Genomic DNA, 18,749 nt, shown 5'->3' with positions numbered 1-18,749 from the left:
CGACGTGCTAAGATGCAGAGAGTGTGAGGTGTGAGTCGAAAGAAAGACACGAAGAAAGTAGCAAACGAGGCTCGTTCGCGGTGCATAGCATGTACTGAGCAATTGTCAATCTGCAAAACGACAATGGAAACGAGGCAAACAACAGGGCAGTGGCCGAAGGACGGGATGGCAGCTGTCATCAGAATTTCTCAACGTACGGGGCACCATTTTGAAACAATTCCTCTCGTTTTCCAATATTCCATCATTTCTTTTCTATTAAGCATCTGATACATTCACCTACTCAAAATACCTTATCAATACCTCACCTTTTTCTATTTACCCTCCATTTCTTATCCTATCCTGCGCCATTTCCACCCATAACACCTGCGACACTTTAGTGGAACAGGTTCAGGCTGCCTTCCCTTCTCCGGCCTATTTCAATGTGCCAGCGTGCAAAGGTGACGGCATATTCTGCAGATCGTTTCTTGTATGCACGGCGGGCTATACGTATACACGTATACAGGTATGCACGCTGTATACACGTTGCTGATTGCACGGGGTTACTCTTGTAACAAGAACGAATTGTTTGTATGACCTGGCGTCCCGTGTTTTCTTCCAGTCACGCTATGCTACCGACGAAGAACTGGGATTGGTGCACACGTGCGTATGGTGTTTTTAACTGTTAGCGCGATCATTGTAACGTTTACGTAGAGCGATATCTGCAGAGCATTTAGGCGTACTTATAGACAAACAGAAGCAGCTTCTAATTATAATACTTGTCAAGCAAAAAAATTTTTTTTTTAATTTACGAAGTATCTAATGCCCCGCTCGAGAAAAAGTTGTTCTTGTATGACTACGCTGAAACTGACGCCAGTGCCGTCGCAGCTTCATGACGTTAAGCTCTGCGGTTTCTGAACAATAGAGCCAGAATTGTATTTATTTACTCCTTTATTTATTTATAACGAGCCAAAAGATTGCCTGTCGAAAAAATGAGCAAGAAATCTCATGTGAATGTCGTAATGATACGCATCAAACTTCCCTTCCATTTTTTTCTTTTGAAGGTGGCGATGCGTGTGACACAGCACCACGCATTAGAAGGTATTACACACCTTCAGGTGGACTCTTGTCAAAAAGAAATATATATACAAATTTTACAAAATCGGGCCCCTCTGCTTCCTTTCTTCTCGTTATATATATATATATATATATATATATATATATAGGTGGGATACGAAACCACGTCTTCGCATTGCACGTGCGATGCTCTTACCAATTGAGCTACCGCGGCACCATTTTTCCATCCACTTTCTGGGCTATTTATGTTTACCTACAAGAACTAACCCTGGGAATGTTAGCCAGCGCCATCACTCACAAGCCTTGGCGGCGGATGTTGAGCATCGTTTCTGCCGCAGGCGTCATGTGTACTTTTTGGGCGAAGGCAACTGTTCAATCATACATACATACATACATACATACATACATACATACATACATACATACATACATACATACATACATACATACATACATACATACATACATACATACATACATACATACATACATACATACATACATACATACATACATACATACATACATACATACATACATACATACATACATACATACATACATACATACATACATACATACATACATACATACATACATACATACATACATACATACATACATACATACATACATACATACATACATACATACATACATACATACATACATACATACATACATACATACATACATACATACATACATACATACATACATACATACATACATACATACATACATACATACATACATACATACATACATACATACATACATACATACATACATACATACATACATACATACATACATACATACATACATACATACATACATACATACATACATACATACTTTCAGTAGCAGTATCCGCTTCAGTCACGGATTATAATGCACTATCAATTAATTGGTAAATTTTACAATTTTATTACGAGTTTCTACAGACTTCACTGAGAAAGTCAGTATGGTAGGATGATACATTGTGCATTTTTCTGCTGTGTCGTCGAAATTACAGAGTAAATAAAGTTCTATTTAATGTGCAGTCAGCCATGTCGTATTCAAAAAAAGAAAAAGAAAGAGTTGACTCACCGGCTCAAAGCGCTTGTACATGCTAAATATTGGCCATAGGCATTTCGAGGGAGGAAAGGCCATTCCTTCACTGTAGCGGACGGAACAGGGCGTGCCTAACACCCTAGGGTCAAACACAGCAGTGCCTTTAGTAAAGTTTACACGTGTAACAGCGCTCGGCAGTCTGAAGTGAACTCGAGTGACGTTGGATAAGCAGAGGGATAAGCAGAACTGACCCGGAGCTCAACGTTCGTTGTCTTTTTCCCACCACTAGACAGAACAGGCAAGTACAAATCGCGTACAGAAATGTCTGCACCCTGACTAAAGGGCTATGATCACCGAATGTCCAAGACCGTGGGAGAGTGACCCTGTCCGCCACCCCGTGCTGCGTCTCCCACGTACACCCACTCCATCTTGTGTGTACTTTGATTCCCAGGAAGGAGCACATCGAGTTGGTCAGGGCGACAGAGAGTATGTCCCTGGTGGAAGTGACATTGGAGAACCACCGCCTCGATCCTGTGACCAGCATATGCCAGGTGGGGGTTTGCCAGCTGGCGCAGTTTCTGCTGCTAAGGAACTCTCCCAGACTCCGCGGTATCATCTTACACATAGGCCTAATACTTTCATAATATTGAGAATGTTATGTTTCCTTCTGAGCCCAAACAGTAGGACTGTATTTCCTGTGTGTGGAACAAGGCCTATTCGTTTGAGCACACTGTGGTACATAAATATGTACTTCGACGCATTAGCGGTATCATCGTAATTGTCAACATAATCACCATAACCGCCAGCCTTTTTTATGCCCACTGCAGGACGAAGGCCTCTCCCAGTTATCCACCTCCAGTTACCCCTTTCTTGTGCTTACTGACAACATCGTACTCCTGCCAATTTCCTAATATTTTCCTTCCGTCTAATCCTCTATGACATCCTCGACTGTGTCTCCATTCTCTTCGCGCCCATTCTGTTATTCTTGTAGACTACCTGTTATCTTATCGACTACCTGTTATCTGTCCTACGCACGACTCTCAATCCCAAACATCGCCTGGTTAATTGTCGAACGTTCTGCACCTCTCCCTCCGCTCCCCCCGTCTTGCACTAACTAACAAATTAATTAACACGCTATCTCACTCACTTATATTCACGGCCTCATAACCATTCTATATAACGACCAGGCGTTCGACAGCTTACAGATTCGCTGACTCGCTAAACAACCGTCGTTTGAAGGCATGCGGTGTGTTTTATGCCGAAGTTCAAAAGTTCACGAACCGGTGAAATCTCCAACTCTTTCGCATCACTTTCTCACTTCTTTATTATACGTGAAACATCGAAAATTTGGCAACGGAAAGAACTGGCTATCCTAAAGGTATAGCTAAGAAAAATTTTAAAAAAATCGAATAACAGGTAATGAAATGACAAAGTATTGCCAAGAGGTCTATGTAACAAAATAACCAAAATCCTAAAGAGTAATACCCCTGTCACACTGGAAGTTTTAATGTCATTCGAATCGAATGGCATTCGGTGCAACGAATGTCATTCGCCCGCGGAGGTGCTACACTAGAAAAATTAATGTCATTTGGTGGCGATATCAATGGCGATCATCCCTAAAAAAACGTGGCGACTAAAATGGAACAAGATAGGTATCAAGTGCTTGCATAAGCAATCCATATATTTAAAAATAAGTTTGGGACGTCGCTTCACTGAAAAAAAAAATATTTTAGTAATGCGTATAAAAAAAAAAGTTCAATTTCAGACTATGTGGACACTATAAGCCAAAACAAGGCTTAGCCACATGAGTAGCCGATAAATTGAAAACAAACAAAATGGCTGACATGGCGACGCTGGACGACGACGCTAAGTTGCAGCAGGTGAAGTGATTTGTTGCTGCGTACTTTGCATTACGAGCAAGGCGTAATAATTAGAGGAAATGATTAGATGTTCTATGGCCGACGAGCAGAGTGGCGGCGGCATGGGCGGCGACCAGACGCTGCTGAGCTGGAGAGGAACAACATTTTTCGACAGCCTGCCGCACACATCTTGTCTCTTTAAAATAACAAGTCAATTAAAACTTGCAAAAAGTTATTATTTCTTTATGAGTACGGCTTTCAATTTGCAAACGCTCTGTCCTGTTTTGCTTTGTTTCTGGGGTTGAGAGTACACATTCGCTCCGAGTGTGAAGCCGAATGAGTTTCTCGAACTCATTCGATTGCAAAAGTCATTCGGTGCTAATGGCATTAAATATTGCTGTGTAGCAACCAAATAATGTCATTCGATGCTAATGCCATTCGGTTCGAATGACATTAAAACTCCCAGTGTGACAGGGGTATAAGTCCATAAGCAGCAGAAATAGGAAGTAGAAAAATACAAATAAACGGACAAATTATAGGAATAAAACAAGATAAGTGTATGAAAGAACTACACAAGTATGAACAAGTCCTGGGAGCATTAGAAAAAAAAAATAGATATAAATCGGTGTTCACGGAGAATTTGTCAAGTCAGTGGCCACGAGAACTAGCTAACTGGTCGACTCAACTGCTCCCGCCAAGTTCGTTCAGCGTTCAATTTGTTTTCTGTTGTTTTTTAAGTAGCGATCCGTGAAATATGGCGTAAAAGCTGTGGATGTTTCTTTGTGTCACGCTATGCGCAGGAAACGAATCAGTGCGCCCGTCTTGCGTGCGGCTGCTTGCTCCAGGCTGTCGACGGAGTCGTGTCTGGAAAAGTGAGTTTGACAGAATTCCTTTATTTTCCTATTTTCCTTCATTGGGAGGAATACGTGCTTTTAAAGAGAAGGTTGTTGTTCTTACTATGCGGTTGTCACACTGTTTGCCACCTTGGTATAACTGCAGTCGGTAATGACAGAGTTAGTAACATTACTGACCAAACAAGCTGGTTACTGTTACAAATGGGTTTCAGCTACCAATTCAAAACGCACTTAGCATCATAGGATACAAAGTTTCTTGCGTATGACGCTTATTTCGGATCCACTCTGGAATGTGACAGAGCTGTTCCGATATACGCGCTTTATAGGCTACAAACTTTGCTAACTGCGTTTGGACCTCCTCTTTTGAGGCGTCGGCACTAGGATACTGCAATAGGAACGTAGTGATGCCGTATCTAATTTTGTAAGCGGAAAGAGACTACCATGTTAATTTTATCAGTTTGGCTTTCCTTACCATGAAAAATATTAACTTTAAGTTTTTCATAACATAGGCCTAAAATTGAAATTAACGATTAGTATTCATTTATTATAATCATTATTAATTTACAAAATTCCATTAAAGTTTTCTTCCCTTTTTACCTACTTTTTACCCAATTTGTGGCTAATCCCCCGTAGTAGGTTGAACCATACCTATAGGCACCAAACCAAACCAAGCCAAACCATATCTATCTATCTATCTATCTATCTATCTATCTATCTATCTATCTATCTATCTATCTATCTATCTGTCTGTCTGTCTGTCTGTCTGTCTGTCTGTCTGTCTGTCTGTCTGTCTGTCTGTCTGTCTGTCTGTCTGTCTGTCTGTCTGTCTGTCTGTCTGTCTGTCTGTCTGTCTGTCTGTCTGTCTGTCTGTCTGTCTGTCTGTCTGTCTGTCTGTCTGTCTGTCTGTCTGTCTGTCTGTCTGTCTGTCTGTCTGTCTGTCTGTCTGTCTGTCTGTCTGTCTGTCTGTCTGTCTGTCTGTCTGTCTGTCTGTCTGTCTGTCTGTCTGTCTGTCTGTCTGTCTGTCTGTCTGTCTGTCTGTCTGTCTGTCTGTCTGTCTGTCTGTCTGTCTGTCTGTCTGTCTGTCTGTCTGTCTGTCTGTCTGTCTGTCTGTCTGTCTGTCTGTCTGTCTGTCTGTCTGTCTGTCTGTCTGTCTGTCTGTCTGTCTGTCTGTCTGTCTGTCTGTCTGTCTGTCTGTCTGTCTGTCTGTCTGTCTGTCTGTCTGTCTGTCTGTCTGTCTGTCTGTCTGTCTGTCTGTCTGTCTGTCTGTCTGTCTGTCTGTCTGTCTGTCTGTCTGTCTGTCTGTCTGTCTGTCTGTCTGTCTGTCTGTCTGTCTGTCTGTCTGTCTGTCTGTCTGTCTGTCTGTCTGTCTGTCTGTCTGTCTGTCTGTCTGTCTGTCTGTCTGTCTGTCTGTCTGTCTGTCTGTCTGTCTGTCTGTCTGTCTGTCTGTCTGTCTGTCTGTCTGTCTGTCTGTCTGTCTGTCTGTCTGTCTGTCTGTCTGTCTGTCTGTCTGTCTGTCTGTCTGTCTGTCTGTCTGTCTGTCTGTCTGTCTGTCTGTCTGTCTGTCTGTCTGTCTGTCTGTCTGTCTGTCTGTCTGTCTGTCTGTCTGTCTGTCTGTCTGTCTGTCTGTCTGTCTGTCTGTCTGTCTGTCTGTCTGTCTGTCTGTCTGTCTGTCTGTCTGTCTGTCTGTCTGTCTGTCTGTCTGTCTGTCTGTCTGTCTGTCTGTCTGTCTGTCTGTCTGTCTGTCTGTCTGTCTGTCTGTCTGTCTGTCTGTCTGTCTGTCTGTCTGTCTGTCTGTCTGTCTGTCTGTCTGTCTGTCTGTCTGTCTGTCTGTCTGTCTGTCTGTCTGTCTGTCTGTCTGTCTATCTATCTATCTATCTATCCGTCTGTTGGTCTGTCCGTCCGTCCGTCCGTCGTCTGTCTGTGGTCGTGATCCCGTCGTGGTCGTCACTAGTTTGCAGTCGTCACGCAGTTGGAGAAGTATGGGAGAGGCCTTTGCCCTGCAGTGGGCATAACCAGGCTGATGATGATGATGACGCATTCGTTGTCACACCCCCATAAGGGCGCCATCGCGATTGTTCAATGGTCGTCATTCCAGCTTCGTGAGTATCACTCTCGTCATGCTGTCGTCGTCGCGCCGCCTACTCCTACCCAGTGGTCCAAATTGCTTGGATGACTAGGTTCGGGGTCGTGACGCCGTCGTGGTAAATGCGTCGTTGTCATTCCAGCTTTGTCATTTTACTCTCGTCATGCCGTGGCCATCACGCCATCGTCGTCACACAGTCGTCGTCATACCATCGTTGCCACGCTGTCGTTTTACCATTGTCATAATTATTATTGTCATTGTTTCGTGATACAGTCATCTTCAAGCCAATGTTATATATACTTGCCGTCATCCCATTGTCCTCATACCGTTGTCTTACCTTCGTCGTCAGTACATCGCCGTCATACATTCGTCGTCATACCGTTGTCGTCATGCCATCATCATCGTCATCCCTTCATTATCGTAATCCCATTGTTGTCGCTAACGTAATCCTAATCCATAAGAAAGGGGACGCCAAAGACTTGAAAAATTATAGACCGATCAGCTTACTGTCCGTTGCCTACAAAGTATTTACTAAGGTAATTGCAAATAGAATCAGGAACACCTTAGACTTCCGTCAACCAAAGGACCAGGCAGGATTCTGCAAAGGCTACTCAACAATAGACCATATTCACACTATCAATCAGGTGATAGAAAAATGTGCGGAATATAACCAACCTTTATGTATAGCTTTCATTGATTACGAGAAAGCGTTTGATTCAGTCGAAACCTCAGCAGTCATGAAGGCATTGCGGAATCAGGGTGTAGACGAGCCGTGTGTAAAAGTACAGAAAGATATCTATAGCGGCTCCCCAGCCACCGTAGTCCTCCATAAAGAAAGCAACAAAATCCCAATAAAGAAAGGCGTCAGGCAGGGAGATACGATCTCTCCGATCCTATTCACAGCGTGTTTACAGGAGGTATTCAGAGACCTGGATTGGGTAGAATTGGGGATAAGAGTTAATGGAGAATACCTTAGTAACTTGCGATTCGCTGATGATATTGCCTTGCTTAGTAACTCAGGGGACCAACTGCAATGCATGCTCACTGACCTGGAGAGGGAAAGCCGAAGGGTGGGTCTAAAAATTAATCTGCAGAAAACTAAAGTAATGTTTAACAGTCTCGGAAGGGAACAACAGTTTACAATAGGTAGTGAGGCGCTGGAAGTGGTAAGGGAATACATCTACTTAGGACAGGTAGTGACTGCGGATCCGAATCATGAGACTGAAATAATCAGAAGAATAAGAATGGGCTGGGGTGCGTTTGGCAGGCATTCTCAGATCATGAACAGCAGGTTGCCATTATCCCTCAAGAGAAAAGTTTATAACAGCTGTGTCTTACCAGTACTCACGTACGGGGCAGAAATCTGGAGGATTACGAAAAGAGTTCTACTTAAATTGAGGACGACGCAACGAGCTATGGAAAGAAGAATGATAGGTGTAACGTTAAGGGATAAGAAAAGAGCAGATTGGGTGATGGAACAAACGCGAGTTAATGATATCTTAGTTGAAATCAAGAACAAGAAATGGGCATGGGCAGGACACGTAATGAGGAGGGAAGATAACCGATGGTCATTAAGAGTTACGGAATGGATTCCAAGGGAAGGAAAGCGTAGCAGAGGGCGGCAGAAAGTTAGGTGGGCGGATGAGATTAAGAAGTTTGCAGGGACAACATGGCCACAATTAGTACATGACCGGGGTAGTTGGAGAAGTATGGGAGAGGCCTTTGCCCTGCAGTGGGCATAACCAGGCTGGCGATGATGATGATGATGATGATGATCGTTGTCATGCCGTCGTTGGCGTACCCGCTTCGTTGATTCATTGACGTCATTCCTTGTTTGTCTTTCTGTCGCAATCGTGCTGTCGTCATTCAGTCGCGATTATGACGTCCTTGTCAGGCCATCGTCGTCGTTGCGTCATCGTCACACAAACACCATCATGCATTCGTTGTCATAACGTCGTCATCATGGTGCGATCGTTGTCATTCTCGCCGCTTCTTCATCCGGTTGTCATACGCTCGTCGTCCCACATCGGCGTCGTCACATTGTCATCGATATACCATGATCATAATTTAAACATCCACATGTCGTTGTCGTCGTGCCGTCGTGGTGGTACGCCTCTGTCGTTCCATCGATATCGTTCCTTCTTCCTCATTCCATCGTCAGCGTCATACAGTCGTCGTCATGCCTCCATGCTCATGGGTGAACTTGGCAAGCGAGTGCCATAACAAAGTGGGACAAAATCGAAGTATGTGGCCCACAGCCGAATCAACGGAAGTCTCAGAATTAACGCTGCGCACAGAAATGAACATGACTTCGGGAATATGGTCTGTCGCTGCAGTGCACGATGGCTATTCGCATTACCGTCGACAGTCATCATGAGATGAGTTCTGCCGCAATTTTTTTTCGTAGAATTGTGAACGCTTCGTCGTCCAGTCGGCTGAAAGTGGCACACAGTCATTGTCAAAAGAGGGACTGTATAATAGGATATGTTCTATGGTCTCGTCACAATCACAAGCGCTGCAGGAGGCGCCGTCCATCGGGCGCCTCCATAAATAGTAGCCGTTCGCAAAAATGATGCCAAACCACAAGCGACAGTAATTATAAGTGTATAACAGAGTGGGTCCGCCCACTCTGAACCCGCGGTGTATAGCCGGCGGAGCGCCCTCTCAATGACTGCAATGGTTTCAATGTGAACTTCTGTGTACTTGAGTAATAAGCGCGAGGACCACCTGCGCACTTGCCAAACGCCGCATATAGAAATCCTTGCGGGTATTTAGGGGCTTGTTTTCAGCTGAAGCTGTTGGCGTATGCCTACTTAAGGTTTTCATATATTTACGAAAACGTTTCCTTTCCTCCCGTCTGTTTGCGCTAAATATCACGACGACGTCAGAACGGACGGATATGTCCGCAGCTGCTTTGGCGAGTCGGTACAACCGAGTCCTAATGGTACGGCACAAACGTAAAATGCACAAAGCACAGAAGCGAGACCACGCCACGAAAGCGCTGACTCGACGAAAGGTTTATTACTCGCGACACGCACATATACATGCGCGACCGCTCAAGGAAGTTAATTTCTTGACGTGTCTAGGATGTGACCCAGCATCCTTGTTCTGTTTGTTATGACTTGGTTTTCTTACTTATTTTTCTTCCCTTGCTTGGCTCGTTGTTGCTTGCGGCCAGGGGTTGATAACATGTGAGCTGTTGCATATGTATGCGCGCGTCACGTGTAATACAACTTCGGTTTTGAGGTAACGCGTGTGTGGTGTATTCTCTTCCCTGTGTTACGTTCGGGCTGCTGGACAAACGCCGTGCAGACTTCTACAGCTATGGCGTTCGCCTACGGAGCACGAGATCTGTGTACTTTAGTTAGGCACTCGTCAAAGATCAATCAGAAGATGTGAGCGGGAACACGTGACGGGGAAACTCGCGTCAAAGCCACCTCTCTGATGTGGCATCAGACACGCCATGGCCCTCTGATATCCTCTGACTGGACTGCCGTGTGTTCAGCTTTGTGTGATTTTTTAAAGTTCTCTTTGTTATAATACCCTCCCCCCCTCTCATTTAAAGGAAAAAGTGGGGGGGGGGGGGCGAGCGAATTTTTAGCCAATATTATACATACTCCGTATAGTGTTTCATACCCTTCGCGCTAATAAGGTGAAGAATCTTATTGTGAAGAAGTAAGATCTAAGTAAGGTAGGCGCGCAATAATATAAGACTAAGTTTACAAATAATGCTTATTTCGTTTCTCTAATCATACACATGAAAAAATACAGTGAGAACGCTCATTGAACGTCTGCCTTCTTGGTGTGAAAGAATAACAGCCCTAGAATTAGTCGAACTAAAAAATAAAGATAGTTTTAAGACGTATGAAATGTCTCATTTTGCCCCGACCCCTGGGGAGACATGGCGCAGTTAGACGGGTTAAATGAGACATCCGCAAAACATAATACGATTCGTTACTTGCAAACGAGGCAATTTTAGCGGGTCTCGTGAGCGGCCAAGCAGGCATCATGGGCCAACTCGCCGCGAGGTCTGGATTGAATCGACACAGATTCTGCTGGTATCTTGCGACAGACATTCTTGCGAACCAAACACCGCCACTTTCTTTTCTTTTGTGCGAGTCGTGTGACTAGCAGAATACTTTTTCTCGAGCTGCTTGCGCTGCTGACTGGATACCTTCGCCTTCCCTTCCTCTGGCCTTCCAATTTCTACATTTTTTGCAAGGCTATACCAGCCTTCTGCCAGCCTTTGTCAACAGCTCGGCCTTGCGTGTGGATGGTCTGAGAATTGAGCTCAGTTCTGCATTCTCTCCTTTAGTTTTTAGTTTCTTTTTCTTGACACTGGCGAAATTTCATGGAAGATTTTTATCACCTTTAGTACGCTCGTATTTCGTGTGGGTTTTCCCAAATAAGTGTAATTACATGCTCTTTGCATGTAATTTCCGAAAAATCCAGTACTGAATGTCACTCTCTTACATCCAGACCATCCCAGACAAGAGTAAGAAAATATTTTAGAGCGGCAACAAAAAATGCGCTTAATAAAATTTATTTTAAGGCTCGAGTTTTGCCTCTCCATTAGAGCAACAATAAAATAATTTTACTACAGTGAAGAATCAGAAGTGCTGTGCTGAAATTTTGCGTAAGGGTAGCGCGAGAAATGAAGAAACAAAATGAAGACTTTCGTTGATAGAGCAACGCGCCAGGACTGCAGTGTACACGCTCGGAAAATGGAGCGATCTGATTGCTGCCTCTTTTTGTCGGGCCACCAACTAACGGGCACTCGGTTGGCATTTTCTTTCCCTCCGTTGTACCTCTTCCTAGTACAATTTTCCTATCAAGGAAAGTAAGTAGACAAATAGTGTGATCTGTCGAAAAGGTATCAGGTCACTTAGATAGTGCGGTTTGAAGATAAAGAGCGGTAAGCTCAAAATGACGCATTTTACATCGCGCGCTTCATTTTGCCCCGCCTTGCCCAATAGTCGGAAGCAAGCAAACTTTTGCACGCGATTTTAACTGCTCTTTTTCTCCTATTAAACCAGCTGATTTTTTCTTGATTCAAAGCACTGTCTGTTGTTTACCTGTAACCGCTTGGCTACGAATAACTTTCTGCCCATACAGGGCTGCGCATTTTCTTGACGCGACGTGTGCTACTTTAGGGTATCTTGTCCAGACCCCTCCCGTCCGCATCTCTAGCTCTTTCTTTTACTGCTTACCTTGCCCTAAAACTTCGACGTTGTTTGTTTTAAATGCATGCGTTCGACCAAGTGCCCGCATTGTACCTTTTTGTCTTTCTCTTTTCAGTGTATCTATCTGTCCTGTATAGTGCGAGAATATAGACATTACGTTGGGTGTGTGTGCCAGCTACAGGGTCGCTATGACGTAAAACTATTACAATCTGTTCCTATTCCATTTCTGCTACCAGACCTCCCCCATTGGTCAAAGGTTTCTCTGGCCATACCCACTTCGCGAAAAACCACAAAAACTCCCAATCTTATGTGACGTGTACCCAGTGATGATACATGATTAGGATCAACAAAAGAAAATCCGTTGTGTACGATTCTAAGCCTCTTAGATCGCAGCTCAAGGCGCCCGTTCCTGCGGCGAGCGTCGGCGTCGCCGTTGGCCGGCTGCGTAACCGAGCGAACGAGCGAAGGATGAAAGAGCGAAAGCGAGGCGCCGCGGAAGATGAAAGACAAGAGGCGGAAAGAAGAGAGGAGGGTGCAGCGGAACCGTGAGGCGGAAATCGGAGGAGGGTATGGCGACAGCGTGAGAAGAAAAGCCTATTGCGGCGACGATGGCCACACTAGCGCGCGTCGTCTGGGAGGTCCGTCGGCGGCTGTGAATCGCGCCCACGCGTCACCCACGCGCTGGCTCTCGTGATCTCCAGATTAGCGAGGCAGTCGCGCCGCACTTCGCTCCATTTGCAACGTGCCGCACGAGACAGTAAAGAAAGGCGTCAGGCAGGGAGATACGATCTCTCCGATGCTATTCACAGCGTGTTTACAGGAGGTATTCAGAGACCTGGATTGGGAAGAATTGGTGATAAGAGTTAATGGAGAATACCTTAGTAACTTGCGATTCGCTGATGATATTGCCTTGCTTAGTAACTCAGGGGACCAACTGCAATGCATGCTCACTGACCTGGGGAGGCAAAGCCGAAGGGCGTGTCTAAAAATTAATCTGCAGAAAACTAAAGTAATGTTTAACAGTCTCGGAAGGGAACAGCAGTTTACAATAGGTAGTGAGGCACTGGAAGTGGTAAGGGAATACATCTACTTAGGACAGGTAGTGACTGCGGATCCGAATCATGAGACTGAAATAATCAGAAGAATAAGAATGGGCTGGGGTGCGTTTGGCAGGCATTGTCAGATCATGAACAGCAGGTTGCCATTATCCCTCAAGAGAAAAGTTTATAACAGCTGTGTCTTACTAGTACTCACGTACGGGGCAGAAACCTGGAGGCTTACGAAAAGGGTTCTACTTAAATTGAGGACGACGCAACGAGCTATGGAAAGAAGAATGATTGGTATAACGTTAAGGGATAAGAAAAGAGCAGATTGGGTGAGGGAAAAAACGCGAGTTAATGATATCTTAGTTGAAATCAAGAAAAAGAAATGGGCATGGGCAGGACACGTAATGAGGAGGGAAGATAACCGATGGTCATTAAGAGTTACGGAATGGATTCCAAGGGAAGGAAAGAGTAGCAGAGGGCGGCAGAAAGTTCGGTGGGCGGATGAGATTAAGAAGTTTGCAGGGACAACATGGCCACAATTAGTACATGACCGGGGTAGTTGGAGAAGTATGGGAGAGGCCCTTGCCCTGCAGTGGGCATAACCAAGCTGATGATGATGATGATGATGATGATGATGATGATGATGATGCACGAGACAGATTGTCCGCGCCAGACAATATATCGCGAAATGAAAACACGTATAGAGTTGTGCTTCAATTTCGCATTAGGGAGTATCGTATATAATCGTCGGTGAACTTATTTTCGCCCCCAGCCCTATACGCTATTAGTCAAGGTCTCTCGGGTTGCCTGTGACGCGACGTCACAAAATCGCGAAAACTCGCACGCCAAAGTGCAAGCACGCTATGGACTAAAGATTCATTATTATGCCGAACAAGATTGACATTTCTTTTATTGCAATAGCTGGGGGCTGCACCGTTTTGAAAAGAATAAAAGATGGCTTCCCACCGATGTCCCCCTGGCTACTGGGAGCTGCCGGAGAGAATGGTTTCCCAGCGTATAATAATAATAAAAAAAATTGGGGTGGCAGTATAACGTTGTCGAGCCCTTTCGGCGTGTATACGACATCGCTCTGCCAACCCTTCTTCGCTGAGGATCTGTTTTATCAATATCTTTAACCTTATGCTGGACGCCGCAGCGATTTACGAGCAGCCGCCGTATGAGCTAAACAAAGGGAATAGAACCAATCCTATAACGTCCTTCTCATCCGCTTATCTACTTTCACTGCGCTAGCTAAGACATACCGAAACCCTCTCCATTTGTGCGCGATCCCCTCTTATTGCCAGCTAATTAGATAAGAAAGACCTTCTCCTGTAAGCGAGGAAAGCGTTTGATTGGCTGGTAAAACACCACTGCGAGTCATCGCCCGATGCTTGCGTTGGCGGTTACGTAAATTTGACGTCAGGAGATTGGAATAAAGTTAAAATGGAATGGTGCTACGTTATACGGCCACATGAATCTGTCGAAAATTAGAACGTCAAGTAAGATGTGCAGCTTATAGCCGCCCGAACCAGCAAACCAAGCTGCATTTGAATGGCTTTTATTTTATATGGAAGACTTTCAATGGCCCACAAATAATGAAAGAGTCTGTCATGATGATAATTGATGGGTTGGAATTTTTACGTTTCATGCATTTCCAGCACTTAAGTGGAAACAGGAAAACCGAGAGAAGTCAGCAGGATACGGAGGATGCGCGTCCTATAGCGTCCTTTCTGTCCTGTTGTCTTTTCTTATCTCAGATCTCCTGTTTCTCCTTAAGCGCTGGAAATGCATGAAGCATGAACGTAATTCAATGGGCCATGCGCATGCACTCTGGCGCTATGCGCATGCGCGCTGGCGCACCAAACTGTATAAGCGTGCCCCATATTGAACCATTGATCCATATTGATTGCATTGATCCCTATAGTTAGGCTTGTTCGTATTGCATGATATCAGTGTTACTATAAGGCGCAACAGGTAGATTTTCAATGGAGACAGAGGTTTATGTGAGGATCGAGATGAAGTGACCGGCAGCAATTGGTCGAAAAAGCGATGTCGTCCACCAACAATGATCGAACAGGGGGTGTCGCTGGAGTTATAATATGGCTTAGGCCAAACAGAAGAAACGATATCTATGACGTAACAAAATAAGTTGTAACATGTACAAGGCTTAAGAACTGTTATAGCGACAACGCTCGAGCACATTAATTTCGGTATTTGTTGAACGTGCAGTTACGAATAACGCGCATTAGCAGGCATACAGCCGCACTTTAAAAAGACATCTGCGCCGGGCGTTCTCTCTTACTAAATTCTATAATAACGACAACGTGACCGTTTTTTTTTGTAATAGCTCTAAGGTCCATGCTGTGTGCGCAGTGCAGGAACGGAGTCGCCCTCATCCGGCCCCCGGGCCACCACTCGGCAGCAGCTACGGTGTCCGGATTCTGCATCTTCAACAACGCTGCGGTAGCTGCTCGCTACGCTATGCAACGCTACGGTCTCGAGAGGTACACGGGCGAGGAGCGCGCGCTCCGCGTTGCAATGGAAGACGCGCTGCGTCGTGCGAAGAGAAAGCCACACGGGAAATACGCATTCATTACGGCAGCCTACGCGAATAAATAGTGCTTCTCATTGGTGTAACACTTAAATGAACAAACTGCTTCCGTTTTGCTGCCTTCGGAGTGTCCCAATGCGGGGTGATTATTTTTAAGTTTTACGGAATTTTTAGGAACCGCCGATGGCAGATAGAATAATCCTTGTCCTTGAGCTGTATTAGCTGAAGACGTGGACATTACTAGCGCGAGAAACTGAAACACATATTCAACTAATTATGGGGAAATGCACTAATTATTTTATTAATTAATTACTTTACGGCACATATTGCTGCTTACGAATTGTAGCCAGTGAGTTGGCAAGTCGTATGCACTTGACATTAATTTCCAGGAGCACAAAAGTTTTGAGATGTTATATCCCAAAATCTGGGACGAAATACGTCGGCGTTCCAGTTACTTTCGTGCTCCAATGCGTAAAACAACGTTTCGTTAAAAAAGTAAGTGGAACAACAGTGCATTCTTGTGGCGAGTTTGATGGCGCATGTGTACAAACTGCTCTCATTCTGAAAATTCATTCCAAGTGAATACGCCTTGGAAACTCACTGGTTACAATTCATAGATTGCAATATGGGCCATAAAGTAATTACTAAAAAATAATTAGTGATTTTTTGTTAATTAGTTGGAAATGTGTTTCGATTTCATATGCAAATAATTTTCGCCCCTTTGCATAATCGAGCTTACAGACTAGAAGTATGTTATCTGCAACAGGCAATTTTTGAAAATTCTGTAAAATTTAAAAATGATCACCCTGTATAGCGGAGAGAAAAACAAGCGTGAGACGACAGGGCCGCTATAATGAAAACTAAGGGTTTCATCTCGGCTACTTGCGGGTATCAGGTGGCCCAAATATCTGAGGTGACGTAAAGGTGAAAACAAACAAGCAAGCAAGCAAGCAAGCAAGCAAACAAACAAACAAACAAACAAACAAACAAACAAACAAACAAACAAACAAACAAACAAACAAACAAACAAACGAACGAACGAACGAACGAAGGAACGAACGAACGAACGAACGAACGAACGAGCGAGCGAGCGAGCGAGCGAACGAACGAACGAACGAACGAACGAACGAACGAACGAACGAACGAACGAACGAGCGAGCGAGCGAGCGAGCTCTATGAGAGAAAGAGAGAGAGGCACTATTTAATGGTCGCTGGAGGTGAAAGTAAAGCACATCTTCAAATAGAGCAGCAACATGGTACGTCGGCCCAGTTGGTCGATTTTCATCATTGCATGGCTTTTTGGAAGCACAACTGCTTACGCACATAAATCACGGACACAAACATAGACAGAAGAGAACTTCACTCACAATTGAAATTCATTACAGCAATTACTAATGCCCTCACGCATGCGCAGCAGAGCAGGCTTAAGAGGAAGCTTTAGCTCGGGTGCTTATATCTAAATGCATGTAAAAGAAGAATTCGTTTTTCTCAGCAACTCCTGCACCAAATTTGACGAGGTTTGTTGTATTAAAAAAGAAGACTTAAAATCTAGTGACTGTTCGTATCGAATTTTGGATTTAGGTGTCAATCTTTTATTAAAAATGAGCAAAAATCGCAATCTTCCAGAGAATGAAACTATCAAATTTATAACTGTAGCTCAGAAATGAAAAATGATATCACAATTATGTGAATTGCACCTAATAGTACATGTGAAGCGTACAAAATTGATATGTTACACTTAGATCTAAAAATAATAGTAATATGGAAATACAACTTTTGCGGAACCCTTGTGCTCAACGTAAAAAAATCGCGTAAGATATAAAATGACATATCAAATTTATCCACTTTAATTATCTAGTGGATGCCGTTTACAGAACCGCAGTATCTGTTCTTCATGCAGAGCTACTAATTTGTAAACTTGATGCTTCTATGCTTTTCAAACTTTCGAATGTTTGAAAATTTTTAAAACAATATTCAGGCCCTAAATTGAAATTCCGCTTCCAACAGTCACTAGAATTTAGCTTTCTCTCTAAAATGCAACAAATTTCATTAAAATAGGTCTAGGGTTATCTCAGAGAAAAGTTTTGCATTTTAAATGTATTTGAATAGGCCGCGTCGGAGTTAGGCCCGAGCTAAAGCTTCCTCTTAAGCCAGTTACATCGGAAAAAAAAATCCGAAAACACCACAGACCTTTGAGAGCACGTTACCGATGGAAAACAAAGTATTGAGAATTCGAGCTTCTGCTAAATATCGAGGTAGGTGAATACCTGTTTATCGTTCAGTCACCTCTTCACTTGTGTGCGCGTAAGCCATTGTGCTCCCAAAGGTCACACGATAATATGTAGAAATAGGGACACATCGGCGATGCTCTACAGGTGTCCTCGAGTTTTGACTGGCGTAATAAAGCAGCGCGATCTTAGCGCCTTGCATTGCGTGCCCATTTCTGGCAGATGGCTTACTGATGTCTGATAATAATGTTTCTATAACAGGAAATGACTTGTATTAATAATTATGACATTCGTACTTTTCGTCGTAATACCGCCTATCTTTAATGGTTTTATGTGCATGTCAACTGCACGCTTATGCTGTTTACGTCATTGCTTGACAATGGGCACCCACCACGTGAAAAGTTGAGACCAGTTTTCAAAAGCAACTACAGTTAATATGGTGCAACTGTAGTGTAACTACACTTTCGGGTAGTGCACGCGACCTGACGGCATAGCCACACACAGGCACTACTTAGTACCTTTTTCGCTGTAGGGGCGCCATTTCTAAGCTCTACGGCAATAAACGCCGATAGGCGTAGGTATAACGAGGCCAGCTCATTTAGTCCACGCCAAAACCGTTTTCACACTCAAGTTGTTCGTTATTCACTACTACAGCTTCATATAGTTTTGCGCATGGAATTCTGAGCGAGGAATGCTTTTCCAATCATATAATGGCACGAGCAGTCCCCTCTTGCTGAGTACATTTTCGTCTTCGTTGCAGGATTCTCATTTTCGATTGGGATGTCCACCACGGAAACGGAACGCAGGAGATTTTTTACGAAAGCAACTGGTAAGCA

General features: G+C 44.1%; 1 protein-coding gene across 1 annotated transcript in view; it reads left to right on the top strand.

Annotated features, from left to right (window-relative positions):
* LOC126541882 (polyamine deacetylase HDAC10-like) overlaps window positions 1-18,749 on the top strand; it is a 58,337-nt gene that overhangs the window by 14,981 nt on the left and 24,607 nt on the right. The window contains exons 4-8 of the mRNA XM_050188838.3: window positions 599-639; window positions 2,561-2,660; window positions 4,769-4,840; window positions 15,508-15,638; window positions 18,674-18,742. Coding sequence (XP_050044795.2) covers window positions 599-639; window positions 2,561-2,660; window positions 4,769-4,840; window positions 15,508-15,638; window positions 18,674-18,742 — 413 coding nt within the window. The remainder of the gene's footprint in view (window positions 1-598; window positions 640-2,560; window positions 2,661-4,768; window positions 4,841-15,507; window positions 15,639-18,673; window positions 18,743-18,749) is intronic.

The sequence above is a fragment of the Dermacentor andersoni genome, chromosome 2 (assembly GCF_023375885.2).
Source record: "Dermacentor andersoni chromosome 2, qqDerAnde1_hic_scaffold, whole genome shotgun sequence".
NCBI classification, from domain to species: domain Eukaryota; kingdom Metazoa; phylum Arthropoda; class Arachnida; order Ixodida; family Ixodidae; genus Dermacentor; species Dermacentor andersoni.
This window is presented reverse-complemented; position numbering and strand designations above follow the sequence as displayed.